Consider the following 12,238-nt stretch of genomic DNA (forward strand, 5'->3'; position numbering starts at 1 on the left):
TACTTTATTGAAAACAATATCGATGCAATCCTAATATCATACACCACACCCATCCCTCCAAAATCACATCAAATTGAATGAATTAATTTATAATCATCATTATTAAAAAACTATTTATTGAAGAAAAGAAAATAAAAAATAATTTAAAGTTTGACAAAAATATCATTATATTTTTCTCCTTTTTATTACTTCTTACTTTGACTTAGTTGTCTTTCCTCTCTCCTCATTTCCTCTTTCTGTCTCTCTCTTTCTCCTGGAAGAGTTTAATTACATCAAAGGGGTTTTACCGTGTCGCAATAACGAGGACACTTTCCGTATCGTGTACGATTATTCGACCCCAGTTATGAGATACAGATTGAGTAAATAAGGGTAGATTGATGGTGGTGGAGAAAAAAAGGAATAAAAAATTATTTGAAAACTTAAAGTATACATAAGTAATCATATTGTTGGTTTAAAGAAAATTTTTTTATTTAAAAAAAAATCGAATAATCAATCCATGAAAAATATTAATTAAAGAAATTATATATATTTTTATTTAATTATTTGCAACAATCATAAACTATCGAAAATAACATTTTTAACTACAAATCATTCATGAATAAATGTTTTCTATAATGAAAAATAAAAAATACGAAAGGATTTTTTATCACTCTATCAATTATTAGTAAGTGTAATAAATTTGGTAAATGATTGGACAGAATATTAATCAAGAAATTAGATAATAGTTGACGCGACAATCTTATAAAACATTATTCTGCCTAAACTGTCGTAAACGGGAGGAAATGAAAAGAGCTGCTTAATAGCTTATGTATGCAAATATCATGAGAGCGGCAGATTGGCATGAGTGCTGCTATATACCTTAGTAGGATAGCTCATGGTTTTCGCTAACACTAGATGAATCGGTTCTCAGCAAGAAGGGGCCTTTAAAAGGGTTACTAATCTTTTGTCATGATTTCCATTATCCACCATATCCATACATATATACATCCCAATAAATATGAAAAAAAGGGTCAATAAGAATTTTATTTTTCCCTATATTAAGAGAAAAGTACCCATAAAAAGCTAAGATTGCCCATAAAGAAATTCAAAAAAATATTTTCGTAGCAATAAAAGTAAATAAATAGCGAGTAATTATTTCTTTCATTCCTAAGTACAATATTTTTAGGGGTAAACAGTAAATTTAACAGACCATTTAATTAACGCGGTACACGCACCCTTCGGATGCCAAAAAGAAGGACGTAAGTATTTTTTTTTCTTCTTGTAAAAAAGCACAAGGAAGAAAAAAGAAAACAATAACAATAAAAAAGATAGAAGAAGGAAAAAAATTCCGGACATTTCGAGGAGTAATTAAAAATGTTGCGTTAAATATGAGATGAAGATGAGGGGTAAAAAGGGATGAAGGGGGTTCTTTAATTCAAACCTGGCACCATATTTATGCTCTGACGTGCGATAATCCTCCTCTTTCTTAGACTCCGCACGCCACGCCTTGAGATTCTATAATTACTCGTTTAATTACCAAACCTGATGTACGACCATGATAGTAGGGCGCATTAATTAATTGACTCGAATCTGAATTTTTTTCATTATTTATTTATTTTTTATTATCATTATTGTTATTGATATCATTATCTATTTTCATTGATTCATTCATTGCTCTAAATTTTTTATTTACTCTTTACAAATCATTTCATTTTTTTAACTTAACATTTTAATTTATGTAAAAATTAATATTTTCCTCATTCTTGCTTATATTATTATTTATAAATCGAAAAACCGTAAGAATTTCCATGAATTAGCATGTCCATGTGCCGTACATTTCCTTATCAATGGGACTGTTCTGTCGTCAGGCTGAATGAAAAAAAGTTGAAAAGAAAAGCAAGAGGAGGAATGCTATAAACTCTTTAGACATTCTTTTCTTTTTTATTTTCGCCTTTTCTCAACGTATTTCTCGACAATTTTTCATTTCAAGCACTATTGAAAATAAATTAACGCTTTTCAGTGTCAATACAAATGGCTTTTACGTTTTACATTAAAATACAAAGTGAGTTAAACAATAAAATAATTATCTCATAAACTTTTAATTATTATTATTATTCAATTCAGAGACAAAAAATATTGTTATGAAATATAATATTTTATCACATAATCATAATTAATGATTAACGAGATTCAGACAATAATTTATTAATTTAACAAATAATTAATTTTGTGTAAATTAAAAGGGGGAAAAAAATTTTTTAAACTATTTACAATTTTATTAAATCAATAAAATATTCATTAAATCGTGAAATAAATTTATTTTAACAATTTAGCAACATATTTTATGAATTAAAATAATTTTTGTCCTTAATATATTATTTTATAAGGATATATTATTGATAAAAAGAAATAAAAATATTGAAAATTGATAGTAAATAGTTAGTTATTTGATAGTAAAAAAATGACCGTCGTCTATCTTGTGCTTTGACTTTGATTGTCCTGGGAGCGGCGTCCCAATTAAAGTGCCTTAATATATGCATCGAGTTCGTGTCTTGTGGTGAAGGTGTAAAGATAGAAGATGGTCACGAGGGCGCGCTCGATTCGCTTTGAGATAAGATGAAGAGAAAGACAGACACGAGTGATGTATCAAGTGATGGAGGAAGAGAGAAAGGAAAGGGGCAGAGGTGGATAAAACCAAAGCCAAATCCCTACGTGTCAATTCTCAAAGCAATCTGCCAATGCAGATTAGTAGCGATCCCCTCTTTACTTTTCTTTCTTACTCCAATGAGCTTAACTTTCTGTTACTTTGACTCCACATTATAAACTTCTTATACTCAACATTTGTCAAAGATCTAAGAAAGTAAGAAGTTAATTATTGAATTAAACAAATAAATAATCATTTATTTTCAAAAAATGGTAGATTTAACCAATTGAAAACTTATTTATTCTATAACTTGTGTGGTGATAAATTACACAAACATACTAGGGGTGAGTTTAACATGAAAAAGAATTTTTTTCGCCCTCCTTATGTTCCGCTAGTCTGTCTAAAATATATAAATATAGGGCGATGGGTAAACAAAAAGAAAAATAAAAAAGGGAGAAATGCAAAATATTTTTTCATCCTACACTTGAACACAAATGCGAGGAAATACATTAAAAATGTATTGGACAGTCGTAAATATTCTTTTTATTCTTGATTTTTCTACATTTTTCATTTCACAAGGGGAACACATGAATGACCCTTTTACTCAATCTTTTTGGTCAATTTTGTCACAAATAAATATTAAAATTCACCACAATATTTATTTTTTATTCATAAGTAATTTTGGAAGCTTTTTTATTATTCTTGGAGTAAATAAGGATATTGTTATCATTAATAACTTATCAATCATATCCGGAGATTGACTATACAAGTTGAAGTATCAAAGCCTTAGGTCGAGATTATGTATCTGTTTTCATGCCTGGGGCTTTAATTTTCATTCCCTACCTAATAATCTACGATCTTGTCACTTGTTTTGAACATTAATTATCTTAAACGATAAAAAAACATCGGGAATTTATTTAAATAAAAAACAAAATAGTGTGTAAATATTTAGCTGTTGAACAAAGTTAAATTAAAAGTAATGAAAAAGAATGAAACATAATAAAGGAGAGAAATATAGATCAAGAACAAGTTACGGAATGATATACATGAAAGGGGAAAAAATTGGAATGAAAGGAAGAAACGTCAACCAATTGTGATGGAATGAAATCAATGAACAATAACGATCAATCGATTCCAAGACAGTATATACCGTGTGATCTCGATCTTTGTCCATGATCCTGAGAAGAACGGCAGCGTCTGGCCTCGTTGAAATGGTTTCAGTGAAACAAACGAGTTCGATGACCCAAAGAGAGAAAAAAAAAAACAATTATTTTCTTCTTCTTGCATTTTACGAGATTTATTTGAGCTTATTTTTAGGAAAAACAAATAAAAAGGTTTTTATCACGGGATATTTTGATGATTATGATGATTTCTATACAGCAGTAGTATTACTATACAGAAGGGTAATCATGTATAGAGATTATTATCTTGATTATTGAAGCAACGATTATATTTGTCTACCGCAAAATTCTCATCTCATTTGCATTTTTAATAGAATTATTATTAGATGAGACCGAGTATCAGATGGAGATATAATAAGATAGAGTAAGAGGGTAAGCAAAAATAAAAATTTTCGAGTAACAAAAAAAGTATATGGAAACGAAAAAAGAAGATTAACAAAGTAAGTAAGAGGAGGAGAGAGAAGAATCCGAACGTTATTATATTTTCGCGATACACTCAGCTCAAAATCATAGAGTAGAGAAGCTGTTCGCCCGCACTCACCAGCTTCTCGACAAAAAGTTAATCGACGTGTGGTGTAATAATTACTTCGGGTACAGCTTCAGACAGATCGAGGGATGTATCCTGCTCTAACCTACCCTCTTTTTTCATTTCCTCCTCCTTTTTTTTCATTCATCTTAAAATTCATTTTTAATTTAATCAATTTCAATGTTATATTTTTTTCAAGATTAATTTCATATCTGTAAACTGCCACTATTTTTCTTTACAAACATTTCATTCTTATCTTTTAATTATTTTATTCAACAATTTCTCATTATTAATTATTTTACTTTTAAAAGTAATAATTATAAATAATAAATAATAAAAACAATATTGTAATTATTTTGCATTGATTATAAAAAATTCTAATAACAATAAATAATGATAATGTTTATTATTTTATTTATTAATATAACAGCTGTTAATTAAAACATATTAATTTATTTAAATCTAAATGAATTATTCTATTATTGAAATTTTTAAAATTTTAATTTAGAAAAATTTATAAAAGCTTCATTTTATAGTGTTGATAATTGTTATACAATTGTTAAATACTTATAGTTTAGAAATATATAATAAAGATCAATAATAATATGGAATGAGTGAAACACCATGCATTTAATTTAGATAAAAAATTTTATCCTACCTTTCAAATGCGTAGTGCCTCTCCTCAAATCTGTAACATATAAACAATTTCTTTTTTCACTAACCAAGATTCTACATAAAAATTTTACATAAAAGATAAATAATTATCTTTATAACAACAAAAACATAACAAACACAAATTTTCAATTGATGAAAAAAAAAATAAATACATCAAATTAAAAACAATAAATATATTGTAAATATGTTACAAAAAAATGGAACGATTATACAAAGTCAGGAGATAATTTAAGTAGTAAAGAAGTCTGAAAGAAGGTTGCAAAATGCACTTGTATGTCTTTCAGGTAGTTATAAAGAATGGGAATTCCTACAAGATAATAGAAGGAAGACGAAGAAGATGATCGGTGAGACTGCAAGAGAGCCTGTTGGATAGGCCTAATTTCACAAGAGCCCTCGTATTATACTCTGCGAATCAACTTTTCCAAAGTCTAATAAGCAATTTGGCGGAGAAGAAAAAGAAAGCGAGAATGGAAAAAGAAGATAGAAAAAGACAGAATTGCTGGACGAAATTGAGCTACGTCAAGTTCTCAAAACATTATCGTAATGAGGTCGTAAATAATCATAAATATTTTGCGTTATTTCTGGTACAGCTTATTTACTAACATTCTTTTATTTTCATTCAAATATTAAATTATTCATATCCATTGACATTATATCAAATGTTTAATTAAAATTACATTTTTTACATTAAACACTAGGGTTTTTAAATAAAGAAATAATTATTATTTTATTTATAATAAAGAAATAATTGAAAAACTAATTTATTATATTATAATGTAGGAGATAAAAGAGAGGATATATATGTGTGTTGACTGGATAATGGGTTAACTCTTGTAGCACACTAAACGTCTGATAAATAGAGACACACAGCTGATTTAATTTCCCGCGACGGTAATTGACGTTCAGTACGAGTGTCCGAGTAAGAGTACACGAGACAATAAGTTCAAGTATTAGCCTTAACATTTTTTTTTTTAGTCTTAATAATTCATAGGATTAAATATATATTACATTTAATTCAACAATAAACAATATTTTACTTTCGAAAAGGATTACAAATCATAAATCATCATTCATGATGCTTTAATTTTTTGGAGCAAATATTATAATTTAACTCTTTTGACTACCCCCCGGAGTTAACTTATGTTCACAAGGCGAGACAAATCCCATGACTTATATATAATAATATACTCACATCTCCCACTCATAATATTTATTTTATCTTTCTATACAATTCAATTAAAAAGGGAAAAAACATCTTCATTTTATCGAAATCGTAAATAAAAAATAATGGATATCTTTTGGAGAATTAGTCATAGAAGAAAGAAAGTTTGCGAGACGAAGAAATGTCTTCAAGGTTTAACAAAACCTTTATATATATATATATATATATATATATATATATATATGTATATAAATAAGAATGGTGAATAGTTCTTATCTCTCTGGAAGAGACACAAACGTGGTCGGTGTCGTTGCGAGTACAATGAGCCAATGGAATGCATTAATATTAATAGTTTTCGATTTTTTCAGTCTTTCCTTCTTCTCTTCGTCGTTTCCTCATTATCGTCTTTGTCTTTTTCAATAGCTGCATTTACTGTTGTTTTTTAATGCCTTTGCATCTTTCACCAGATAATATTTCAAGTTTGAATTTTTTAACATATTCTGTCTAATATAACTTTTTTTTTTGCCTTTGTTTCCTCTGTTAATTAAACTTTATTTTATTTTATAAATAAAAATTAATTATTTAACTAAACATTAGTTGGATAATTTTTAAAAAATTCGATAAATCTTGACGGTTTATATAAAATTGCACAGAATCATGGGTTTGAACTGAAACGATGTCTTGTATGGAAATTAAAATTCTTATATGATGTTGGAGACCGGTCCCATGAGGGTAAGATAATGATTTAATTCACACGAATTAGCATAGTTGTGACGATACATATACTGTTGATAAATATAATGTGACGAACAAAAATTTGCAATAAATTATTTCAAGAAATAATCATTTCAACAAAATAAATTTATTTAAATATAATTATTATTAATATTAATTTAAAATAATTAATTATAAATTTTAAAAGTAAAAAAAAAAAGTCTCCTTAACTTTTTAAAGTTTAGTACAATGAAATTATTATTTAAAAAAAAAATTTATTTATATTATACAACTTATTATTATTATTAATATACAGTAATTTGAATAAAAATATTTTTTTATTGATGCAAATGATGATTTTGTACAAATTTATTTATGGAGTAAAGTTTGAGAAGATCAATTTAAGGAGGAGAATAAAAAAAAGAAGTAGTGAATAAAAATAACAGTAGGGGATGAACAAAAACATTGGAAAAAATATCAGAAAGACATAGAGAGTGTCAATGAGAGAGGAAGAGGGGCAAAGGTCTTGTTGGTTTCGTTTGGCCGGTTGACCTCCTCGGGTAATAAGAATAAATGTGATTCTATTACGGGTTCAATTGTTACGACGGCGAAAAGGCTGCGCCCTCGGACAAAGAATGAAACGAACAGAAAGACAAGTGTAAAAGAAAAAGAAAAAAGATGACGAAGAGAAAGTAAGAGAGAAGAGTAAAAAAAGATGGAATGATTATACTGTAGAATATTGAGAGATAGAATCGCGGCTTCTTCTACTACGAAAACGTTTTACTTGAAGATCCTTATGATCCTTAGCCCCGTCTGAAACTCATTTCTGGCCGCATAAACGACGATTACGATCTCCCGCTTCTTATATTTGAGATATCGAAAATGCGAACATCATATAATATCGATATTCATGAATTATAATCATTTTTTTTAATTTTAAGACAAAAGTCCAAGGTAAATGCTTACTATCACAATAAATACGTCCTAAATATCTTTTACAATCTCATATTAATGATTATCATTTTTTTTTTCAAGAACCTTATTATTATTTATTTCCATTAAACATTTTTTTTACAGTCATTTTTGCAGATGCAATGAGCAATAATTTTTTTTTACACTCTACTATAAATTGTAGACGATTAAATTAATCAATCATAATCCTGTAGGATGTTAGTTTATTTGAAACGTTAATTTACATGAAAATGAGTTGGATAAAAAATGATGCTTTTTGAGTTAATTGTTGACAATTGAGTGCAACTAGAAGCTATTGATAAAATATGTATAAAATACATAAACTTACCGTGCGTTGACAGATGTTGGATTGCCCAAATCGTCCATGGGTGGCTTCCTAGAATGAAACCACGAATGAAATTCATTATTGCTCGCTTGCAATTGCATTATCGTGGAGTACGAATTGTACGTATTATAAATGTTCGCGGTTTGCCACATTCTACTGTAACTTTCGACGTCCATATTTTCCTCCCTATTTTAATTCTCTAATTTTTTTATTTATATTATTATCACATTAACTCACTTCAGTTCACTTAATGTGTCAATTATTTAATAAATAAAGACAACTTTAATAATGATAATAAAAAATACAACTGTACCATTTAAATAAAAAAAAACTAAAATAAATAAAAAGTTAATAAATTTTTTATTACAGTAATATTATTTTATTTAATTTCATTTTTTTGTTATAATAAAAAAATGTCACAAATAAATGATTATTTTTTTATAAAAATTTTGCAAAGCAAAAAAAAAGAATTAAATGCAACTTGTATAAGAGATTTTGATTTTAATGTGAAAACTCGATGGAGACGTTTTTTTTTGCACACATCCGACAAGAGAATGTCATTGAATGTAGTCGCGTGCTATCCTCGTGGCTTTGTAACCCTCATGATGATCCCCCACTACTTTAGGGGGTTGATCTTGAAATGCGCGCGTTTCGTTTTGAGATTCTATAGCTATCTCTTTTCTCGAAGTAAAGTGAGAGAGAAAGAGTTCATCCCCACTAAAGAATGTGCGCTCGCGTTGTGGAACGTGCCATGGGGGATGCTCCATCTTCATTTACGGCGTACAGCTGGGTGAGATGGGAAAGGGATAACCCCTTCCACAGACTCTAGTAAACCCCGTGGTGACAATAAAAGTCCGCGTGTCAAACTACCCTTACTGTTCCTTTGACTTTTCTTCGAGTACTATTGCGGGTGTTTCTATAGAATTTTTTATTTATCTTTTATTTTGATATTTATTTATTTAAACTTTGAAATTATCTCGTCTCACTTTATTACGATACCTACTACGCACTTATAAAATGGATATGGAATAATATTATTTTAAAAATTATTATTTCATCATTTTGGTTCACATTAATATTGGTTAAATTCATTCCTAAATTTAAAAGATAAAAAATTTGATTAAATTTTTCAAAATTATTCATTAAAGAAGTTGGTCAGTATTATGGGTTCTTTTGCTAATAATGAAATTTTTATTAAATGATGATAGGACGTGTATTTTTATCATGAAAAAAGTATAATATAATTTCAAACCTTATCTCTTTGAAAAAGAAACAGTGAAAATTATGTGGGATCAGTGAACATAATATAATTGTTTTATCATAACTGCAATGTCAGTGAATATTCCCTGATTTCACAGTCATTTTTATGATTTTCACTGGTTCATTGTAAAAGAGATTACTGTGCCATTTGTTCATTTTTAATAATTTCAGTTATTTACTCTATACACATTTATTATAACCAACGCATAATTTGTGGTTTTTAGTTATTAAAAATTAAAAAAAAAAAAGAATTATAATTTGTAGAATTATTTAAATAAAATTACTACTTTTTAATACATAAAATGTTCTTTCTACTAATTTTTTAAAATCGGTGACTAATCTTCAACGAAATTTTCAAATTCTCAGTAATTCTCTCATCCTTCTTTGAAATAAATAGTTTTTTAATTTTTTTCAGATTTTATTTATCAATAAAGATCCCAAGCCACCATACTCTAAAATCCCAATTTTCTACCGACTTTTTTCAAGCTATATAACTATCATAATAAAATTTATTCCTCAAATTTAAGTTCCTTTAACCCGATAGTTTTCAAGGAGTTAGCATTTAAAATTAAATTTTGGGCGCATGTTTTTATAACCATTACGTGATTCATTATCAAAACTTCCTTATCATTCAAGCAGATATTATAATTTCGGCGATAAATCACGTGATCACCATAAAAGTCTGAGTTACAAATTCCACTTTAAATTGGAATTTCTCAAAAACTAGGTGATCAAAGACGTTAAATTTTGAGCAACGATTTCAATCAATAGTAACAAATATAATATTTCAGTCGGTTCTCGATCATAAATTTTCGGTTCAAAAATTAAGAAAAAAAGTGTTTTATATGCATATGTGTAATAATTGTTGATTATTACAAAGAATAAAACAATAAAGTGATATGAATAATAATATGAATTCAATTATTTTTGACAGGTTATTTGAGGCGGGTTTATTGTCTCATCAATTTAATTGAATAAACATGGTCAGTTGGCGGTACACGGCTTTCTTTGTCTCCATCGTGTTTATTTCTATGGAGAACACTGCAGTGGGCGGCAGCTTTTCACAGTCGCTCAATCGTTAGCTCGTTCGGATAAAACTTGACGGATCGAGGAGTCCATGAACTCCATAAATGGAATAGCAATGATGAAAATAAAAGCCAGAGGAACAAGACACTTGGATTAATAGTCAATCCGTACTAATTGCGAGTCGCCTGCAGATCAAGAAAGAGGAATGAAAGATGGCGAAGTGAAGAAAAAAAAAATAATTGAAGAAGCAGGAGGAAAAGGTAAGAGAAAGAGAGATAAACTTCTTCTGTGTAAATTCCCTTTATTCCTCTTCTTCACAACTTCTCTTTTCTTCCTATCGATGTTTCATCAAAGTTCCAGTAACGATTAATCGAGCCTGGTAGCTTCTACAAGTGCATTCTCCATTTTTTTGTTATTTCGTATACTCATGTATACCTTCTGTTTTTATCCTCTTTTAACAAATATTTTATTTTAAAAGGTTGCAAGTAAAAAGTGTGTTCTCTAATAAACTAGTAATTAACTCGGGAGAAATGTGTATTGGATGTAAAATCATTACTTATTGATTAAAATACTTTCTGTTTCATTTACACAATCATTTTTCTTCTTAACATAAATTATATCTATTATTATTCATTTATATTTTTATTCATCATTTTTTTTATCTATTTATTTACTATTATTGCCTGATAAGATTGCACATATTAATAAACTTTTTCTCGGTAATTTCAAACTGGTTTGATGCCAGAAATAATTATAAATGAAAAAGTGTGTGATAAAATATCATCAAGTACAGCACCACCCTAATTTTAATATTAAATCCTTTTTTACAATTTATAATATATTTCAAGTAATATTGATCAATAATTACAATTAAAGACAGCCTCGAAAATTTATTATATAATTAATTCACTCGAATTATTAATTAAAATTTTTTTATAGTATTTAAAGTCATAACTTGTATTGAATCGTTGATGAATGTAATTATAATAATTGTTTTAAAGTCAGCTAATGCATTGCACTTGAGTGAATTTATGGTCTTCGAGTGAACAATAAATAATTGTATTCAGAGATCTAGTAGGAAAACGGTGTGAAAAGTACAAAAACAGAAAAATATTTTGTTTAATAGTCTTGATGTAAAAAAGAGAAAAAAAGTGAATATCGACTGTACTAAATTGAATAGGTACCCACATGGTTGCTGGGAGTGTAGCTGAAACTTGTCTTTCATTCCATTACCATTTTCGGAAAAGCAACATTTTATCCCGCGAATAAAAGGGAGAAAATAAAGGATTAAAGAACTCTCAGTACATAGGACAAAAAATTATTTGTCAATTAAAATTATAAAGTTCCGACATTATCGCCGTATACCATGGAGGCCAATCGTCGTGGGGAATATTTTTATGATGTGATAAAAGAAAAGAAAAGATACCAATATATAGGTATAAAATGATGGAAAAGGAAAAAAAGATTTGTCTTGTCGCATCACCTGCTAACTTGAAATGCACCGAAAAAAATAACTAAGTGGCTCATGTCTTTGTGATTTACCGAATTTTTTTTCACCCACCCTATATATTGCTCTTTTTATTCAACTATCTCTAACATTACTCACACGGATTTAACAATAATTTCTCGAAGAGAATTCAGAATTTGTCCAATCAGATCCAAATCAAAATAACAAACATCTAATCATATTTGATAAATGATCTTTAATGTGTGTAAATGGATACTAAAATTGTTACATAATCTTTAAGGATTTATTTCTTAAAGGAAACTATTT

The 12,238-nt window shown here is 28.0% G+C and overlaps 1 protein-coding gene across 2 annotated transcripts in view; it reads right to left on the reverse strand.

Moving 5' to 3' along the window:
• The window catches only part of trh (trachealess), a 66,720-nt gene that overhangs the window by 40,594 nt on the left and 13,888 nt on the right, over positions 1-12,238 (reverse strand). Inside the window, exons 3-4 of one of the 2 annotated variants that reach the window (XM_035092987.1) lie at positions 8,182-8,229; positions 4,989-5,018 (exon numbers count right to left, since the gene is read on the reverse strand). In XM_035092987.1, the coding sequence (XP_034948878.1) occupies positions 4,989-5,018; positions 8,182-8,229 (78 nt within the window). The remainder of the gene's footprint in view (positions 1-4,988; positions 5,019-8,181; positions 8,230-12,238) is intronic. The other variant, XM_035092989.1, reaches the window with a different exon arrangement.

Source organism: Chelonus insularis, unplaced genomic scaffold (genome assembly GCF_013357705.1).
Source record: "Chelonus insularis isolate UGA/USDA-ARS -01 unplaced genomic scaffold, ASM1335770v1 contig_94_pilon, whole genome shotgun sequence".
NCBI lineage: Eukaryota > Metazoa > Arthropoda > Insecta > Hymenoptera > Braconidae > Chelonus > Chelonus insularis.